The sequence below is a fragment of the Vanessa atalanta genome, chromosome 6 (genome assembly GCF_905147765.1).
Source record: "Vanessa atalanta chromosome 6, ilVanAtal1.2, whole genome shotgun sequence".
NCBI lineage: Eukaryota > Metazoa > Arthropoda > Insecta > Lepidoptera > Nymphalidae > Vanessa > Vanessa atalanta.
Genome location: NC_061876.1, coordinates 3,094,750 through 3,117,137, shown reverse-complemented (window position 1 = coordinate 3,117,137; position 22,388 = coordinate 3,094,750). Strand labels below are relative to the sequence as shown.

Sequence of the window (22,388 nt, the reverse complement as noted above, 5' to 3'; positions counted from 1 at the left end):
AGTAAGTTAGGTACGTATGCCCGTTTATAAGTGTTTATTTTGCAGCGCTTACTTTGATTCCAAACTTATTTCCGACGCGTAATATCGTAAACACGTCATTATTTTCAAATCCAAACCAATTGAACTGTTTTCGTTAATAATAAAATAATTAAAGGATGACAAAATGACTCGAAAGTACTCGGAGCACGTGAAATGGGAAGTTAATTATGTGGGCGGCCTAACTCTCACTCGTATCAAGTGTTGGAGTATCGAATGATAATTATTCGATTATGAGCGTGTAAAATGTAACTTAAACTTACATAAAATCAGACGATCAAAGATAAAACATATCCTTAATATTATACGATTACTGGTTTCGTACGGGTAGAACAGGGATCTACATATAGCGTTTTTTTTTATAGCGGCAGGCGGACGAGCAAATGGACCACCTGATGGTAAGTGGTCACCACCGCCCATAGACAATAGCGTTGTAAAGAAAATATATTGTGTCTTTTGAGCCATCGCGGTTGTTTTGAGCTAATTTAAAAATTAATCAACTAAGTTTCAGAACATTCAGATTAATGATTAAGTAACACAGAGGAACATACACAAATAATTATTTTTATTTATTGAGATATCACATTTTCATCCATAGAACCAAGCCAAACCAAATTGACATAAATAACACGATGCATTTTAAAGTCTACCACAAAAAATCTTTAGAATAATTGCAAAAGCTAACATTATTGTTTGCAAGACCTACAGGTTCAGGATAATGTTAAGATATTAAAAAATACAAAATGTGTAATCTCATTCGAGTACAGGGCCAATTGAACATTATAATTTATATATAGGTATGTAGATGCCTGCCTTTTTCTAGAATCACTTCAAAATATTTTCTTTGTACAGGTTTTAGTCTTATAAAAAAATATATGTAGGTATATATACTTTTATTTTATTATGTGTAATAAATATATCTTGTATTTAATTTTTACCCCGTTTTTACATTTTGCATGCTGTGTGTTTAAATTTCAATTAACTATTATAATAAATAAATTATCTAAATTACAATTTAAAAGAGGCTATGCTCTCCGTAGAATGATAACCTACTAAAGTAATATGTTGAAAATTAGAATACCCAAGGATTTGCGAATGGATCACCTTTAAGTAGTTGAATTCAGTTACTTTTTTTCGTTCTTTGATGAAGTTATAATTTTCTCATAAAAAAAATAAACACTAATCTCAAATCATCGGAAGTATGACGAACTATATGACGTCACAAGTCATTTCGGGATATGGATCCTTCTGATATCCTTATCATTTCCTCGCATGTAATCAAAATAGCTTATCACTCTTTTGTTCTGCACTTAATCACTCCTCACCTTAATCACCGGATACGAACTTTGCGAAGTTTTAACGTGCCTACTTAATGAGTTACGTGCATTCTTCAGATAGCGTTATGTGTCACAAATATTTCCGACTGATACTAGTTATTGCTCGAATCCTATTAATCTGTTCAGCGAACACTTTCTCACGGATTTATGCAAGCCCTTTGGAAATTTAAAAATGTTTGCTCCCATAAAATCGTAATCAAGAACTTGATTCTACAGTCAATGTAGAAGTATTCGGTAGACTTGATTGATTGACAAAAATGTACCATCGGTCCTGAATTAAATAACTCAGATCTGAGAAGAAAGTCGGTGGGAATGTCTTTCTTGCTTTTTTATTGCCAAGGTGTGCCGTAATCTAAAATATTGCTAGTTTTATAATGAATATTTGGCCCACAAACGTTTATATTCACAATCCTAGTTTTTTACAAAGATTAATTCTTGATTTTTATTTTTAAATAAAACCCAGTAATTTAAATAATTTACAGTACAGGCCTTTTCCGAACGTTTTCTGGTGGTTTTTTTCAGGCTATTCTTTTTTATGAAATATATTTTTTATGAATATGTAGGCGAACAACAATGCATCACTAAACGTAGGAACAAAGCTATTTCCCCTGGCTCACACACCCTTCAAACTAGAACACAATAAAACTAAGTATTTCTGCTTGGTAGCAGAATATATGATTATTGTGTGTTGCATATCCAGAGGGGCTTAAACAAAGCTCTACCGTGGGTCTTTCACCAGTTACAACGCCAAACTTGGCATTGGTGTGTTCTGGTTTGAATGTCGAATGAACGCCGTGATTGGACTTTATTTACAAGTAATTTACAAGTCATTGCTTCCTTGAGGAAATTAAAAAAGAAAACATTTAAAATAGCGTATAAAGTTTTTTAACATATTTAATAAAGTATGACTGAATTACTTTGCAAACATTTTTTACTTACGTTTTACTTTTGGAAATTATGTAAATTTCATTGACATAAAAACACTCACCCTTTGTTTATTTAATTAAAAAACAATTTTATTGGATTAATTAATTAGCTTCACTCCTTTTAACAATTGTTATTTCGTATTGTTTCGAGGATAATTTTATTCTTGGTCGTTTTGTTATTTAAAACACAACATTTAATTATTTTTTGTAAATGACTTCGTTGAGAAATACGCTATCACCAAATATTTGATCTCAATTCACAACATTTTTGAACCTATCATTGATCAAAATGTCCTTCGTACAGATACTAACCTGCCATTTACGAAAAGCACCCAATTTCCATTCTACTACCTAATTGCGTAATTACCATCTATATTGGGTAGCATAAATGCTTTTGGTTCTACCAAAAACTAATTAGTCAGATCAAGTTCGAATTGGAGTTGTTTTTGTGTTTCGAAATTCGAAACTGCATTTTTGATTGTTGATAATGGCCGATCTTATCGATAATAATCTTTGAAATGATAACGGACAAAAACTATCGCGAGATAGCTTTACATAAAGTTACATTTTAGGGTTCCTTAGCATACACTAACATTCCTTAAATACATATGTAGATATTGTATACTTTGGTAAGATTTAAATTACAAATATTATATTGTGTTATTCGTTTAAGTTTTTCTTATCGTATAGCATAATTTACAAATATAATATTGCATCAAGTGATTGAGTTGAGTTCGCCAGACGGCTAGATTTTCTATTGCTTAGTAATCGTTGCTGATGTTTGCATATAATCATTTGTAAAAATTTAATAGTGTTGTTCGAAATTAAAAAGTAAAAATGTTGTAATTACTATTAGTTATTAAGTAAAAGTAAGTACTTACTTATTTTATCAACCTATTCCATTTTATAATTTGTTAGGTACTAAGCCGAGCAAATTAAATTTATTCACATAACATAAAAATATCATTTTGAAAATCTACATTATATATACATGTTATGTTCTTAAATTCATCAAAAATGACGATCTTCCATACAAACTTTCGTCCTAAGTTTCACCCTTTTAGGTGGTGAATATTCAAAAATCGTTAAAACCTATATTTTACTGATTACCACAAGCCTAAATACTTTATTAACTAGATTTTATTATTATGCTGATTAAAAAAAAACGATTCGAAGTACTCAAGTGCGTCAGATTAAGTTAACTTTTATTTTGAAGAAAATAATGCAATTATTACGAAGACCAAAAGTCGAAAATCTAGACATGCAATCTGTACTAACTGCTACTTTTAAATAACTTTGTCTGATTTTTTTTTTCTTTAAATAAAATACATATATTGATTAGATAAACTAAAATAAAAATCATACGGAACCGTACGATAAATATTATAAGATGCTATATAAACCTTTGCATTTCGTTCAGTCAGAGTTATGAGAATACCATGTCTTTTATGTTTTGCGAACTTGACCTATTTTACATTTGTTAAAATCGTTTCTTAATTTAATTAAAATAATTGTCCATATTCATGCCGTTTCGCCACTTTAATGACACCTAGTACCTAATTAATACTGTTCCCATGTTTTTTTTACTCTTAAAAATTTCAGCATCAGAAAAAGACCTGCACTAGCCAGTATCCTCGAGTTAAAGTAGGTAGGTAGGTACATACATGCTGTTTATTAAGGAGTATTCGATTTCAGTCGATCTTATTGTATTATTGATTAATTGTTAATTAATCTTCTAGTTTTTTCTTTAATAACTAATAAGTTTGAATCGCGTAAGAAATTTATACTTCATAAACGGCTTAAAATATGGATGAAAATAATTATTTATTATTATGTTTTTTTTTTAACTGTATAAGAAAAGGTAATTTTCGTATTAATTTTTGACAAAATATATTATGTAAGGCAAATGTATACCTTGTGAGTCAACTGTTAAATTTAATAAATAATAATAGATATACCTATGTTATTATTAATTCGAACCTACTAGATTTAGCACGTGAATCTTACACGAATATTGCAGGTTTGAAATCTAGTTAAGCAACACTAACTGTTTATAATATTCTCAGTATAAAATATTCACCGTCGATCTTGTCTTCGTAATACAAATATTTGTACGCGTAGCGTCATCTATTGAGCCCTGTCATAATTATAATATATTATACTAAGTGTGTTACACTTACTTAGTTTGAATATATACGTATATAGTTATGTTTTATAAATATAATAAATAATGCAGTCCTTAGTAACTAATCGTAGTAACGGAACAATATCCACACGAAAAATAGATAAAGACACGAAGATTTTATATGTATTTCAACCAAAATAACATTTTTGGTTAGACAATATGTATAGTGTGTGAAAACTTTTAATTTGTAAACAAACTTTCTTATTGTTATATTTATTAATATGTTATGTTATTGAAAAATATAATTAAAAAAACAACAACAAAACACGTTATTTTAGTTTGTGGTGTAGAGTAGGTTGTATGTCTATGGAAACTAAATAAAAAGTTGGACACTGATAATAATAAAACGAAATACAAGTGTAGTCCAGATTAATTTAAAGATACTTCGAGACGTAGTTTAAACTCCTACAACAAAAAGGCGTTTATTTTAGACTCTTAGATTCTGAGTTCAGTGCGTTCAATTGAAAAAAAAATTTAAATGTAGCTAAAGATATCACAGACTCGTCTTAATGTCCCTGGTTTAAGACGGTTCTGATAGAAAATGTTAGTTTGATTTTTTTATAAACTCCTTACCTTCTGTTTTCAGATTAATTGTAGTATGAATTATTACATTTACATAGAATTCAATGGTGGTACTCATATAAATTCAAATTTAATATATTACTAATAGATGGAATTGATGAAAGTACCTGTTTAATTATTTTTTTCTTTTGTTGTTATTAAAAATTAATCAATTTTTGGATGAATAACGGTTTGAATAAATGGTGTAAAAGTGTGGTTTCCATGATTGAAAATATCAAGTTTAATAGTAGAATATTCAAAGAGAGAAAAATATAAGACAATATCAACTATTATTGTCTCAGAATAACCGACATTTATTATGAATGCGCATGCAACATATACAAAGAACACTTTTTCTTGGAAGTTTTTAAGGAAATTGTAACCCGTTAAGTATTAAAAAAATACATTAAATCAAACTAGTAAAATAATTACAAACTAATTCGATAAATATTATTGATTTAAAAACTGTTAAGATCTTCAAATAGTTAAGACAGTCATATATCTTGTTAAGTTTAAATTAAAATAAGGCAGTTTATAAATAAATATTATATGGCAACCCACATAACAAGAGCTGTCAATTGTCAAACGGTCTTGATTTTTTTCCTAGAGCGACAGAAAAAAATCAAAAATTAATGATAATCATCTTAACCAACGAAATGAAATAAACAAACCGTGTTTTTCAGCGTCAAATATACCGTTCCATAATAAAAATGATTCAGCTACAGCGATAATCGTGTTCTATCATGAATTTAGATGGCCCTTTATCTTGACAGCGATAAATCCAAAAAGAAAACAAAGCCATATTTTGTGTGCAATATAAAGTTATAAAATGTTTTCAAAATCTATTACCAGTAAAGATACGTTTTTAGAACAGACAAAAGCGGCCAGGGAAGAGCGGGCACTCGAAAAAAAGCGAGAACAATCTGCAATTAAAATACAGGCAATAGTACGTGGTTGGCTCGCCAAACAGAAATTCATCAAACTTATTTTGTGAGTAATGTGACAAAACAATCTGTATATAATTATTTCAGTCTTAAAATTACAATTTATCTTATTAGAATCGATTAACGGTCTGATAGTCTTGGAATGGCTAATTGACTGTTGTATAATTGTATATGTTCAATATCTAATTAATGTCAGTGAGGGTTATCGAACTATACAATTGAATATCCTGTTCTAAGCATATAGTTTATCATTATATCTTGAAACAATGATGAAGAATTTGTAAAATTATTACACCAAAAAATTATAATAGGGTATGATTACTAAAGTATTTCATTAAACATATTTTTAATATTTAATATTTATAATAAAATTAATAAAAACAAATAACTTTCATATTTAAAATTTAATAATGAATAATCTGTTATAAATAATCAAAAAGTTTAGGTTAGGTTTATCTGTTCTACAAATAAAGTAATTTAATTTCTTATCAAACACATAGATCATGTGTAATGTAAAAATATTATAATGATACTTCTTAAATTATTTATTTATTATTTTCTTCAAAATAAGAATATTCTATATTGAATTCCAAGATATGACCAATACACATGCCAAATTTCATTATTTTTTTTCAATTGTCTTCAACATATAATAGTACGATTAATACTGGGAATGTGAGATACAGTTTTTAGTTGAATGAATACATCACTCAAAATTTGTTAATGTTTGAGCTAATGGACTTATTATTTATATGAAATAATAAAATTGTATTCATTTTAAATATTGTTATTTTTGTTAACACCCAAATTGTTTTTATTTTCAGAAATGATTTTGACCAACTCTTACCAGACTTGGTTAGTCACAGCTCTCAAGATGAACACCAGCAGCCTGAACTAGTACAGGCACTGGACGTGTACAGGGTAGCATGCCGTCTATTTCTCGTGTTTAAAAATCAGAGGGATAGGAAGAGGTTCGAGAAACTCTGCAAGTATATTGTACAGAGTCTCCATTCGGAATCTGTTAAAATATCTTACGTTGGCGTGTTTTTAAATAAGGAGTACAGGTAAATACAAACAAACAGAACTTTAAACACTGGCATCATATAGAATACTCCTAAAATCACATATACTGTTCCATTTTTAAAAATTTACAGATAGCAAAAAAATTATATTGTATGTGCTTATGCATATTGTTTTAAAAATAGTAATTTTTTAATCACAAATTTGTTATTATTTGTGGACTGTGAGTGTGAACTTTTCTTAAGAATCATTATTTCAGTCAATCAGTCAGTTTTTTTAAGAATAAGACATTGTACAAATTATCTTGTTTTAGCATATTGTTATTACTTTCAAGGAAACACACCCTGTAATGATATTTATTCAATCTAATTATTAGAAAATATTACATTATTACAACACAAATATATTTTGAAAAATTTAACAAACATTTATGCTATTTGTTTTTGTTTATTATTATTAAATAATTATATTTTATTATATTCATACACTCTAAATATATTTTTTAAATGTCATTAATAATACAAATACAATTAAGCTACAGGAACCAATCTTGATGAACATGGTACTTCATGGTACACGTTCAGTCATGTATTTAATTACATATACATACTTGAGCATAACCATTGCTTAATGCAATTTCTTTAATGCTTTATTGGTTAGCTCATAAAACTGCATCACCAGCAACGTTGAGGTTCTGGATTCAAATACAAGGTTAAGCTAATAATAGGCAACTGGGTTTTTCTGTTAAGATATTCTCATTAACTGCCAGAAGTAGTGCCCATACTCTGTGCCCATGTAAACACTAAGCAATGATAATGTGTTTATGCCCTCACTTGTGCCACGTAATATCTCCTTTTGCAGATGGCTATTCAACAATGAAACTGGCCACCCTAACCAAAATAGGTCAGCAGGATACAAAGTTGCTAATTATTGTTTGTTTTTTCCAGCTTACGATGGATATCTCATATAAAGGACTTATTATACAAATGTTGTCAATTTCTCGAAGAGTTGAAACCGGAATCTCCTATTGATATGCAGGGTATACTCATTCACCTCCACACGTTGCTAGCTTTCACAGCTACAAACACCTGGGCATTGACCCGACTCAAAAACTTTGAGAAGCTCAGAGGAGGGATGACGCAACTGTGTGCCAATGTCATGGGATCACTCTTCCATAGAGGATATTACTTAACATTAAAGGTAACAAATAGTTTCAAAATTGTATCATTTTGTACATACACAAAATCTATTTTGATTTTGATACGGGCTTGGAGTTACTGTTTTCTACTGTAGGTCACAAGCAAGAGCCAAGTAATGTATTTACAACTAATACAAAATAATATCCTATTTACCATCGCAAATACTCTGTGGTTCTTCAGAAATAATAATGTCCAAACTGTGCAATCCGATATAGAAAGGTATTTTAAGAAATATTCCAAACCCCTCTCACTTCATACTCATGGAAGGTTGTTTTGTGAATAAGCAGAACAAACGCTGATCTATTCGTTCTAGACCAATATATCTGCTTTTAGACTTGAGACTATTCATTGTTAATAATAACAATTATTAAAAAAAAAATCTAAATAATAATCAACTAATATTATTTGCAGACTATGTAAGATACAATAATTAAATACTTATTTTTCAGTCTCTCCTCCTCCGTGGTCTCTGCCGCGAGAAAGTGTGTTTGAAGAATATAGCGCTAACAGCGATTGTGACGCTGGCCTTACGTCCTCTCGTGTCGGCTCAGTTCTCTGAGAAGCTGCTGACGATGTACATCATACAAATATTATCAGTGCCTACACTTGTCTTCCACATGCAACAGATATCGCCTGAGGTGAATGGTTAAAAAAATGTTCCTAATTGTAGTATTCGACATTTATAAGGCAAAACATAGACCATTATTTTTGTCATAATGGCATAACAATGATATATGATGTATGATAATCTTGTAATCTGGAAATTATATGGTTTAAGTATTCTAATTTAACATTTGTAATAATAAAGACACACACACAGTACAAGTTGCCTTTGTTTGTTAATTTTCAATACTATCAAGAAATTACAAATTTCTCGGAAACTATTAAATTTATGTTTTGATGAATCTTATAAAATACTAGACAAATTCCGCTGCAGCTTCGCTAGAAAATATAAAATTTATTTTTATATTTTCTAGCGAAGCTTAGAATTCGGTTCCTTTTTAGCAATGTTGGCCCATAATTATAGAGTTTATAATTGATTTAACTATAACAACATATCTAGACCAAATTATTATAAAGTGAAAGGACAAACAGACATTCCAACCATCATACAATTTACCACCACCTCGTTCTTTCATAAGTTAAGTTACTGATAACAGAAAGAGACAAACTATTAACTTACAAAACAAACTTTCTTTTCCAGTCTATGGCAGCGTTCAGAACGCACTCGATGTTCGACAAATGCGTAGACTTCCTAAGTGCGGATCAAAACATGCGTATTGTATTTAATACGTTGGAAGGTAACTACGCTCTGTGCCTTCTCGCTAACCTGATACAGCTGGCCTATTCTGAGCGAGAACACGCACAACCTGGAACATACTACCCTACATTTGTCGTAAGTAATTAATGGTGCCTTTTGGTCTCAAGTTATACCTAAATAAGCCTGTAAATGTCCCACTAATAGGCAAACGCTGCTCCGATGCGTGTCGGTGGATACAAATTTCACAGAATTTGATTTAAATTAGACACATGCATATTTCCTCACGAAATTTAATTCATCGCTGAGCATGAAATGAATTACAAACACAAATTAAGCACATGAAATTTCGTAGTGCTTGCCTTGGGTTTGAATCTGGAATCATCATTTAAGGTGCACATATTCTATCCCCAGGGCCATATTGGCTCCCTGTATTCTTATAAATATAATTTTATAAAGTATACTATTAAAACCAAAGTTAAATTGATAATTAAATTTGAAATGTAGAAGATTGTACAAGAAATTTAAGTACTCTTTATTAAACAATATGTAATTATATCCTCCATAATCATTAACAAATCCATACTCCCTGTTTATTGACATAATTTCACATATATTATATATATATATATATAGTACACACATAAACATATTAAATCTAATATTTAATGAATCCAATGAATTGGTAAATATAATGTCTTTAATATTTTTATGCATTTGACTCGTCTGTATTGGTTCAACCCACTGTAACATTAAAAAAAATTTTTTGCGATAAATCTTTAAGATCTCTAGCTATTTTATAATAAGGAATGGAATGAGGAATTAAGAAAATATCAAATCAATAATATGACAATTTCATTTTGCAGCTTGTTGTGACTCGTTTCCTAGACAGCTGCCAACAGTATGTCGTATGCAAGAAAGGCAACCTCAGCAACTGGCATCCGGTCCTGGGCTGGTTTTCCCAGAGCTTCGACGCCTACCTACCCCCGGCGATGGGGAACCTCAGGAGTCAGCTGTCTCTTTTGTGGGGAACACCCATGTTGAAAAAGCTTCTCGGTGTGCCGCTAAAGGAGATGCTGGATGCAGGGGTCACTGGAGAGGAAGGCGCTGGACCGTCGCAGCCGTCGACGCCAGTGCAGACTAGTAACCCAGCATCGTTCATCCGGAGAGCGATCGAAGCTAGAACCAATAGGTGAAGATTAGCTTTTCTAAAGAATAATAGCAATTCAACATTTTGAGGAATCAATGTTATTACGAAAACAGCCCAGTATAAATATAAACTGTTCCTGTATTCCGTAATGATAAATAAATAAAACATTCGAAGTTACTAACTATAACATTAAGAAATCTTTCTGTGGATTAAGATATATTTTTTTATAATACAAATCTATTCCACTGGACTACTCATATCCACTTTAATTTTACATTCATGGTTATATTATCGGCGTCTTTAAAAACGCCATTTTTTCATGAATCCATAATGAATATCATAGATTATTCAAGCTCTCACAACGACATAGTCTCAATTCAATGTCAAAGGTTGTGTATTTGTTTTTTGGTCCTCTTGTGGTTGGAATAGATTATATATAGTTAGTTTTGAGACTGAGTGCCGTAATTATACCAAAACTTATTTCCATAATTCAGCTGTCACACGTTTTGCAGTCACTGGTGACAATGCGACTTATATCAGTAAATTAACTAAAAAGAAAACATTTTTATGTAATTTTCAATGTCTCCAACTACACCTATCCTTTAAGTGGCATCATTGTTCTCTAGTAATTGTTTTCTAGTACAATTAAATAAAAAAAATGGTACTATTCCACGCGGTTATGATTTATATTAAATAATTATAAAAAAAAAAACAATATACTTTTGCAGAGGTAACTCCAGCAAGAACTTCAGGAAGCTGGGATCACCTGACTGCACTAAAGTCGCTCTTATATGTTCGATGTATCACACCGCTCTACAGACAATGTCTCAAGTTAAACTGGACATATTAACAGGTAATATATTTATTAATATTATTTATTAGTATTTATAATTTGTGTACTAATATACCAAATATGGTAATCTCGTGTTTGGAACAAAATATTGTCATTCAAACCAAAGAAATAATCTATTGATGATACTGTTACGATATTTAAACTCAATATGAATTTATTCAATAAACAACTACCAACAGTTCGGAAAGAAATTACTCAATCTGAGAAGAACTGAGGCTATAAATATTCATGCTATATATAAATAAATTCATCTATAATTCTCCTTTAAGAAAAAAAAAAGAGATGGCCGATTAATGTTTCCATAATGACATTATTTTTTCAACTACTAGTAGATGGTAAATTTAGTACGAAAAGAACAATTACCAAGCAACCAGCGATGGTTGTAACCGTTAAAATGCTTTTTGTTATTGATGTGTAACACATTTACTTCCGTTTTAAAATATAACCTGTGGAAGTGATTTCGTGAATAGGGACGGAAGTGTGTAACAGTCTGGGAAGAGCACGCGATTTGATTTGACCAATGAGCGCGCGGGCTCAAGGCGACCGCCAGTCGGTACCGTTTTCTGATTGGTTAATGTTGCTTATTACTAAAGTTACATGTCTGTTGTTACAAATGACATGCGACTGCTGTCTCCTCGTTTTAATGCGTAACTCACTATAACATCTCTCCCTTCAGGGCTCTGCAATCAAGACGAAATCCTGTACTCTCTCTGGCAGTTCCTCTGTACGTTGGGACCTAACAGCGGATTGAAGGCTTTCCTGGATCTGCTAGCTCTGAACACAAAGGCGTCTGCGCCCGAGTTTCAAATGCTCGTCTTGTTCTCCGATTGTATGACGCACTACGTAACGTGAGTTAATTTAACGGCGTAAATTATATTATAATTATCATAAATATTTTTTTTTATTTTAAATAAACAAATTTGTTATAAAAAGTTAATTATCATTTTAATACATTCAGTTCATTAGTAAGGCAGACAGCTAAATGAGCCACGTTTTGGTATGTGGTCATCTTCAGACAAAGATAATAAGAATGTCTGTAAAAAATTTAACCATGCCTTATACCGTCAATTTGCAGTGCTGTGGCGCTTGTTGTGCTACACACAATTAAAAATATAAATTACAACAATTTAAAACTTTAAAAGAAAATAAAAATTAAATGTAAAATGTTGAGATATTGTCTTCTAAATAAAGAAATGGTATCTATAAAAGTATTCTAAACTCGACTCCCCTACATTACATACATTAACAGCCTGTAAATTTCTCACTGTTGGGCTAATGCCTCCACTCCCTTTGAGGAGAAGGTTTGGAGCATTCCACCACGGTGCTCCAATGCAGGTTGATGGATACACATGTGGTAGAATTTCGTTGAAATTAGACACATGCAGGTTTCCTTACGATATTTTCCCTCACCGCCGAGCACGAGATGAATTATAAACGTTAATTAATCTTCAATTATCATTTATAAGAAGATTTACTACAATAAATGTTTATTATTTCAGAATATTGGACGATATGGAAATGTACGAAAAGCAAGATCCTTTCAAATTGCAAGATTTCGTCAATATGTCACAATTTTTAAATATGTTCATATACAAATCAATCATAGGACAATTGTTCGGTGAGTGATGTTGTATTATTGTTAATAAGACCTTTGTTGAGATTGAAATCCTTAAAATTATTACGATGTACTCTCCGATCATGAAATTCGTTGTAATTGACAATATAACGTTATGAAGACAGTCACGACTCATTGCGTAGATTTGATACAGGTTTATATGTACTGTAGTATTACGTTAATAGTCTTCTATATTCATAAAAGGAGTAATTATTCCAAAGAAAAAAAAATGTTGATGTTGCAAAAATTATTTTTACTTGGTTAACAAATTAATTACTAATTATTTTAATTTCAAAATAAAATTTTAGTAATCTTGTCGTCTCAGATACAGAGATTAAGAGATCACAGTCGTCAGTTCATAAAGATAAAAAACGCCGTAAATAATATTATTACAGAGTATGCGGTTTTATATTTTTGTCATATTTTGCTGACTCCATGCAACTAAGTAGATTTAGTAAAATTGGACCAAGATTTATGGATGGAAGGACACGACCAAACTAACATGGGCTTCGTTTAGCACTAAAGTCCAGATGTTGAAAACCATAATATGCAACAAGACAAAGACACGTTACTCAATGGGAGGGCTTGTGCAAGCATGTCTGGGTAGGTATCACCCACTCAAACAGCTCAGTACTGTTGTATTTCGGTTTGATCTGTGAGTGAGCCAGTGTAGCTGCACGCACACGGCACATAACATCCGAGCTCCGAAGGTCGAACAAAACTCGCTGCCCGCAGAGCTGAAGACGCTGGCGCACAACGCGGTGTTCTCGTCGCTGCACACGCTGCTGCTGGCGCTGTACCGCCGCGACTGCCGCCGCGCCTTCGCGCCGCAGCAGCACTGGCTCGTGCGCGACATCCGCGACTCGCAGTTCATGGCCGACCTCGAGAAGGGCAAGAAGCCGCAGCAGGTACCGCCCGCACCTCCCCCCACCACACCCGCACCACACCCGCACCACACCCGCACCACACCACCCCACCCGCGGTGTTCGTGTGTTAACGCATACGTGTGTGTATAATAGGCTTGTAATGTTATATTACAAGAGTAAAGTTATAATGTGTTTAGAATGATACATTGTATCGATTGGCCAAATTTTTAAATGTAGTAATATTTTTCTATTTCAAATTTCTTTCAATTGTTCTGATGTAATTTTAAATTCCTACAATATTTCCGTTATCAGGTCCTCGTTCAAAAGACGCCGCACATGATCGCGCACGGTGAACGGGTCAGATTGTTCAGGCGAGCTGTAGCCGATGAGAAGGTAAATTATTAATGTTTATATGATATTGCGTGAAAACAAGAGTAAGACGAGCAGGCGCAGATCTAAGTCGTAAATCGTGGTCGATTCATGTTCAAAGGGTGATATGAAGATGTACTGTGACACAGAAACAAATTTAAAAAAAGAGACGTGTCGTATCACCCGGTTGGAGCGAAGTTGCTTCTGCTGTATTAAACTATTATTTAAAGAACATACACAATGAAATAAATCAAAAGCATTGGAGAATTGAATGCAGAGGTCCGTGGCGCAGGTGGTGCTGGGGCTGACGGAGCGCGCGTGCGGCGGGCGCTCGACGCTGGTGACGGTGCGGCGCACGCGCCTGGTGGAGGACGGCTACCGGCAGCTGGCGGCGCTGCCCAGCCGCGCGCTGCGGGGCGTCGTGCGCGTGCGCTTCATCAACGAGCAGGGCCTCGACGAGGCCGGCATCGACCAGGACGGCGTCTTCAAGGGTACGACACGATCTCGGTAGCTGCCGACGTCACGACTGTGTACACTCCCGTGCCTCGGCAAGCTTGGGTCGGATTTGCGATCCCATCGGTTGAGTGACGAAGAAAGTATACCTGCATTTTTGCACTATAATATGTCCTGGGTAGTCGGCTGGTCTCCCAAGGTCGCCGTAACCAAATTGGTCGGACGACATCATCATCATCTTTATCATCAGTGTACTTTAATGTAGTACTATTATTTTAACAACGACTGCATCGAGATGGTATAAAATACAAATCCAAAAAACCAAAGTGCTAATCGTAATTGACTCATCTATTTCCTGTCCCGCTCGCACTGCTTGCGGTTATTGATGTTATTAGAAACACCAATGACATTTATAACTTTGTGATTAAGTTATAATTACAAGTACTTTAGGAAAAAATAACCTTTCCTTTCGGTAAATTGCGCAAAATATTACATTAACAGCCTGTAAATTTCCCACTGCTGGGCTAACTCTCCTTTTGAGGAAAAGTTTTGGAGCATATTCCACCACTCTGCTCCAATGCGGGTTGGTGGAATACACATGTGGTAGAATTTCGTTGAAATTAGACACATGCAGGTTTCGTCACGATGTTTTCCTTCACCTTCGCCGAGCACGAGATGAATTATAAACACAAATTAAGCACGTGAAAATTCAGAGGTGATTGCCTGGGCTTGAACCCGCAGTCATCGGTTAAGATGCACGCGTTCGAACCACTAAGCCATCTTGGGTCTGCGCAAAATATAAATCAATAAAACAACGAACAATCCTATCTTGTGAATTCAATTAAAATATATTTGTACTCAACTCTATAATCTATATAGTCGAGATGGCCCAGTGGTTAGAACGCGTGCATCTTAACCGATGATTTCGGGTTCAAACCCAGGCAGGCACCACTGAATTTTCATGTGCTTAATTTGTCTTTATAATTCATCTCGTGCTCGGCGGTGAAGGAAAACATCGTGAGGAAACCTGCATGTGTCTAATTTCAACGAAATTCTGCCACATGTGTATTCCACCAACCCGCATTGGAGCAGCGTGGTGGAGTATGCTCCGAACCTTCTCCTCAAAGGGAGAGGAGGCCTTTAGCCCAGCAGTGGGAAAATTTACAGGCTGCTAATGCTAATGCAACTCTATAACATTTTTGTCAGTGGTATCTTGAATAACACTATTTTAAACTTATAGGAACATTTGTTCGCAGAATTTCTCGAGGAGACGATAAAGCGTGTTTTCGATCCGTCTCTGAACCTTTTCCGGGTGACAAGCGAGGAGCGATTGTATCCATCACCGACGTCGTGTCTACAAGAAAATCACCTTCAACTATTTGAATTTATCGGACGTATGCTTGGAAAAGCTGTTTATGAGGTACTTTTTACATATCCAATTCCAATTTTAGAAGGACGCTCTGTTATATTATACAATGTGTTTTAATGTATAATACAACACTATTTCACTAATTATTTAACAACTTTGCTGACATTAAAAAAGCCATTTTTTTCGAATCCATAATCTCAATTCAATGGCTAAGTTGTTAATGTTGTTTTACTCCTCTAGTGGTTGCAGTAGACTATAATAATAGACAATTTACATTTATTATCTGTGCCAATTGCTGTTGGACTTAGGACATTTCGTACTTAATTATGTATTTAATACTGAGTTTCTTGTAGAATCTACCATTCAAACTAGTGATATGACGATTCAAAATGTTCATATAATTACAAATTGTGTTCTATTTAGATAACAAATATCTAAATAAAAGTAGTTTTATTAGCATTTTGTTTATTGAAAATGATTAAACTTAGATTTTTACCAAACATTTATACATTAGTATATATTATCCCTGAAAATAATACACGGTATTATTAATGAATATTATTAACATTATGAATTTATCCCCAGGGTATAGTAGTGGACGTGCCATTCGCTTCGTTCTTCCTAAGTCAAGTATTGGGCCAGACACAGCAAGCGCTCTACAGCTGGATCGACGAGCTGCCGTCCCTCGACCGAGATCTGTACCGAAGTCTCACCTATATTAAACATTTCCAGGTGATTATAATGTATTAGCTTAGAATAAAAAAAATTAAAGTGTTTTGCTTGTAACTTTTATTAAATCATTTTGTAAGTGTGGGCCAAATCTTTGTCAAATATCAGTTGAGCTAAATATTCGGCCCTCCTGACAATCTACGGGAAGCGGTATTAATTTAAAACCAGGTCACCAATCGATTGAGATGACCTTGTGCACACTTTTTGTGCTGGTTATGGCACAATTTACATAAATATACATATAGTATAGTTATAATTTATATAGCTACATATTATTTAGTATACTAAATATCTTTGTTTATATAAATTTATTTAAATATAATAATATAATATAATAATACGTATTTTTTTTTAAGTTTTGTATTTGAATTTTCAGGGTGACATCTCAAGTCTAGAACTAACGTTTTCGGTTGACGAAGAAAGATTAGGAGAAATTGTCACACATGAGCTCGTACCCGGAGGAAAAGCTATACCCGTTACTAATGAAAACAAGTAAATAATTTTACTTATAAAACTTTGTAGCGTAATATTACACACAATACATTGATCATGGATATTTAAAAGTAGAATATATAAGATTCTATATACTTGGCGCGACCTACTTTTTTTTTTAATTGATTTTGACAGCAATCAAAGATTTATCATTATACAGCCAAGTTTGTTACATTTTGTATTTTTTATTTTGCAGAATTAATTACATACATCTAATGGCACATTTCCGTATGCATACTCAAATTAAAGACCAGACGAATGCCTTTATTAAAGGATTTCGGACGATTATAAATCCAGAGTGGCTCTCCCTGTTTTCTACACCTGAGGTAATTATATTCAATTTTATTATTGTCATCAAGGTACCATCCACTCATATATTTTACCGACAAACAGCAATATATTTTATCATCAGGTCCCATTTGCCAGTCTGCCTAATAAAATAAGAAAGTATTAAATATTCAACAATACAAGTTTCTCGATAAGACCGTAGCAAATATGATAATTTTCTTTATTCAATATAAATACAATGTGTGAAATTTATCATAGAAATACACGCAGTAGGTATTAACTTGAATTTCTTTTTTTTATACTCAGTAGAAATTCTTTGTCTTTCAAAAATACAATTTCTATGCTCGATCTACATGAAAATTGTTTCCTTAATATTTTATATAACCTATAACTGTCACATGAACCATGAAGTAGAAGTCACAAATACCAACACGATAGAAACGGTATGAGTAGCGCGCGTGTGTGCGTGTATGTGTGTGCGTGTGTGTGTGTGTGTAACGCGTAACGCGCGGCGCAGCTGCAGCGGCTGATCAGCGGCGACAACGTGCCGCTGGACCTGCGCGACCTGCGGCGCCACACGCAGTACTACGGCGGCTTCCACGACTCGCACCGCGTGGTGTGCTGGCTGTGGGACGTGCTGCAGCGCGACTTCAGCGAGCACGAGCGCGCCATGTTCCTCAAGGTACGCACGTACGCACGGCTTGCTATGCGTATGCAAAACAGGGAAAAATTGGAAAAAATCGGGGTATAATTTACACCTGGAACAATCAGGGAAAAGTCAATTAAACTATTATTTTTTTTTCAATATGAGAATTTAATTGAGAATTGTCATTTCTGGTAAACAATTTTTCCCAAAAAACAAAGTGTTCTTAATTTAACCCCAATATACCTACAGCTATTTATCGTTCATCGTTCATTCGTTCAATTTGGAATGGGAACGAAAGGAAAAACGTGCTTTTATCGTATGCGTCACTTCCATTTTGAAGTGGTTACCAATTGATTGTAAAGCAGTCCTACATAACGATTGGGGAATATGTCACTTGGAAATATATTTACCTGTATAACGATTCCTTAGAAGTTTCACTCCAAAATAGTTTCGTAAAACAAATTTTAATTATTTATAATATTATTGTTATATTTATCCAAAGTAAAATACATATTTGTAACAAAATATATTTTTGATTATTTTGTAGTTCGTCACATCATGCTCGAAGCCACCGGTTCTTGGATTTGCACATTTGAAGCCTCCTTTTTCAATCCGCTGCGTAGAAGTCGGTGACGACGAAGACACGGGTGATACTATAGGTGAGACTAGTACCTCCTCCACTTCAACCCTCTTTACGCCGAACGTTCCAGAAGACAGACGGGTTCAAAACTTAGTTTTTCTGTCAAAAATTTACAGAAGTAGTACATGGAAGTTGGCAGTGCTTAGTCCTGGGAATTGAATCGTGGATTTCGTTCATGCGAAATCGCTTCGGTTTTGCACAATTATATTATATACCTACTATGTAATCTCTATTAGGAATCGCCATAGCCGACATCGGTTAGCAGTCAAGCAAAACAATAATTATTTTTCTTTCATTACAGGCAGCGTAATACGCGGTTTCTTTACAATAAGAAAGAAGGATCCATTAAATCGGCTGCCTACTTCGTCAACGTGTTTCAACCTACTTAAACTACCAAATTATCAGAAAAGGAGCACGCTTCGAGATAAACTTCGATACGCTGTTAACAGTAACACTGGTTTTGAACTCTCATAGTGTATTCGCAAATGTTTGTATATTCTTCCTTGAATAATCGTGTTTAGTGCACCCTTATAAAAAAATATTTTAAATTATTTTTCGAGATGACAACACTCTTTAAAAAAGTTTCTTATTACAACTTAATTCGACTGTTTGGTTTCAAAACCTATTACAAATATTTTTTTAGATATAACAACGAATAACGATTTTTTTATATAATATATATATTTACTAGAATATCAATAAATATTTAATTATATATCTTTTTACGCATATAACATAGTTACTTCCTTTATTTATGACCTATTATGAATGAGGGCAAAATGGGTTGTTACTAGGTTTTGAAATTGAACAGAATTTATGTGCAATATTTTTTTAAATAAACTGTCGATTTTTAAGCACGTAAATCAAACGAAAAATATAAAGAAAATTAGAAATTAAATTAAACCCGTTAATTGTTATAACGCATTAATACCAGTGTATAAAACCATTACCGTGGAAAATAGTTTTTGATCTCTTAATCTAGAAATACGTACAAATTATTGTTAATGTTTATACACTTTACAATGTCATGCTGTGTTATACGAATTATGTACCAAAAATTAATATAGGCTTTTCATTTGCAAGAAAAATATAACAAGACTCATTAAAGTATCAAAAAGATCTCATTATATAGTAAACCGTGTTACTATGAAATAATTGTTTCATGTTATTATCATGGATTTAAATAATTACATTCAAAGAAGAAAATCCATGCGTATCCATTGAAAACAATTGCGAATAATCTGTCCAGTGACTATGGTTGATTTCAAATTTCGAATGTGTGACGTCGCATTAAACTATGTGCACTGTCAATGTTTCCATTTAAGTATGTTGCCGAACTACTTCATTCGCTTTTTTCCTTTTTTGTAATTCGATCGTTAGTAATTCGAAATTCAAAACCATGATTGACCTCAGTTATTCTTTTGTTTGTTTACAAGCAATTTTTTTCTAATTGAAACTTCAAAATATTCAATGAATTAAATTGTTGTAGAATGTATTTAATTATGATTTAAAATATCAATTTTCATTATTTATTTCATAATTAATATTAAAGGCCAGTATTTAACCGAAGAAAAGAATAATAAACTATGTGACGTTATGATAAATGGCTATTTAAAAGAAAAATGAGTCAAAATAAACCTCTTAAATATCTTCTCATCGTAGAGGTTTAAAGAAACGAATTTTTAAAAAAAGGATTCAATCCAGTCCAAAAAGGTAGGTGTACATAGACAATAACACTAAATTAATGTAATAAATTCGTAGTGATGTCTGTACATTAATAGTTTGGAACATATTTTAAAGTTTTACTACAACGGAAACAATTTCAATATTTTGGGAATTGTTATATACGACTGTAGTTTGAATACAGAATAAATTATGTATTTTGGATGTGAACCTAAACTTGCATACTTAAGACTATTTAAATTAAAAAAAAAAAAATGTTAAAAATCTTACACAGGAATAATAAGGTTTCACCGTTTATGTTTTACTGTTATATAATAAAAGTTCATTAAAGTTTTCGAAATATCTGTAAATAATATCACATAGTTTTTTTAATGGACTTAAGTAAAAGAAGATAATTTTAGAATTATAATCGTATACAAAATATAGAACGTATGGAATGTGATTATTTTTAAATACAAAAGGGTTTAAATTTTTCATTTTTATTGCATAAAAAGAGCATTCATCTTGTAAATAATGTATTTTTAAAGTCATTCTTATCTCTTGCACCATATTATGGAATTGATTGTGTTTTCGGCATGTAATGTATAAAACCTTTAGTTAATACTATAATTAAAATATTATTATTGTAATGCACTTATAAATAACTTTAATCCATTATATTGTAACCCACAGATAAACAATCCAAATCTTCCAACCAATTAGAAAATAGGCATATATCTACAATTATTTCTTTATTTCTCTTTATGAAAATGTTATTCATATAATAATACTAGAACAGCAGTTTCTTTTTTAAATGTTGTCTTTAAAAAATGTGTTAAAATATGTTCTAACACATAACAAAACTGTAGCGTTAGATACACGTTTTTATTTTTATTTTTAAAGGGCAAATGGCCTATCTTATGGGTCGTGGTAACTTTTGCCCATAGACACTGGCTTTGTTTTAAAATATAACCGCTCCTTGCACCATGAATTTTGCACTGACTATGGAATCTTAAACATGTGACTTTCGTGTCCTTAATTACGCTAAGATAGCACAATAACACAAATGTATGTCGGTTTGGTAGGAGAATAGATAGTCTGTGAGACCCATCCCGTTTGGATGGTTCGCATAAACCAGCGAACAGTACCACCGGTAGAAGTGCGGTAACAGCAACACTACAACCATTTGTTTATTTATCTGTGTATCCACTTGTATAGCTGAACATTAAAGAGTATACTCTGGAAAATAAATATTCCAAAAAGAATATTTACAAATCACCTCCATGCCCAAGTGAACGACTAACGGATGTTCAGACTTCAATGAGAAATTTATTATTTACATTATAATACAACAATAAATAACGATATCAACCATTATTAATTACAGCGATACAGATAATAAATTTAATAGCAAATATTGTCTTAAAAAAAGATTGTCACGTCTAATCTCATCTTGCAATAAATTACACTCGTTTGAATTTTAGAAATGTTTATATATAATAATAAATATCTACGTTTTGTTATTATTTTCGTGCAATTTATTTCGAGCCCTAATGTAATCTTCTATATTTTGTATTAAATAAAATTGTTGAGCTAAAAATAATATAGTATTTTGTAGTTGTGTGTAGATTTTCACTGGTAATTTAAGTATTTACTAATATTATTCTATACATCTATTTAGATCATTGTAAGAAATATTTTGTACTAGCCACGTAAATATGTTGTATAACACAATGTGATTCTCTGTGATAAAATAATTGATATTTATATACGGAAGTTTCATTTTAAGT

General features: G+C 32.5%; 1 protein-coding gene across 1 annotated transcript; it reads left to right on the top strand.

Moving 5' to 3' along the window:
* Nucleotides 1–5,634: 5,634 nt before the first annotated feature.
* LOC125064639 (ubiquitin-protein ligase E3B) lies at nucleotides 5,635–22,007 on the top strand. Its single transcript, XM_047671793.1, has 19 exons — nucleotides 5,635–6,035; nucleotides 6,814–7,053; nucleotides 7,957–8,209; nucleotides 8,658–8,846; nucleotides 9,413–9,604; nucleotides 10,333–10,658; nucleotides 11,345–11,469; nucleotides 12,146–12,317; nucleotides 12,969–13,087; nucleotides 13,820–13,992; nucleotides 14,263–14,343; nucleotides 14,612–14,810; nucleotides 16,029–16,192; nucleotides 16,727–16,873; nucleotides 17,247–17,362; nucleotides 17,559–17,688; nucleotides 18,168–18,332; nucleotides 18,844–18,955; nucleotides 19,238–22,007. The coding sequence occupies exons 1-19, from the start codon at nucleotides 5,875–5,877 to the stop codon at nucleotides 19,408–19,410; spliced, it is 3,237 nt and encodes a 1,078-aa protein (XP_047527749.1). The 5' UTR covers nucleotides 5,635–5,874; the 3' UTR covers nucleotides 19,411–22,007.
* Nucleotides 22,008–22,388: the final 381 nt, after the last annotated feature.

Bases quoted from the DNA above. Each gene is read 5' to 3' on its own strand.
- LOC125064639 (XM_047671793.1), top strand. From the start codon at position 5,875: ATGTTTTCAAAATCTATTACCAGTAAAGATACGTTTTTAGAACAGACA. The intron at 16,874-17,246 runs GTGATTATAATG...TTGAATTTTCAG, and splicing joins CCTATATTAAACATTTCCAG to GGTGACATCTCAAGTCTAGA. The intron at 18,956-19,237 runs GTGAGACTAGTA...CTTTCATTACAG, and splicing joins AGACACGGGTGATACTATAG to GCAGCGTAATACGCGGTTTC.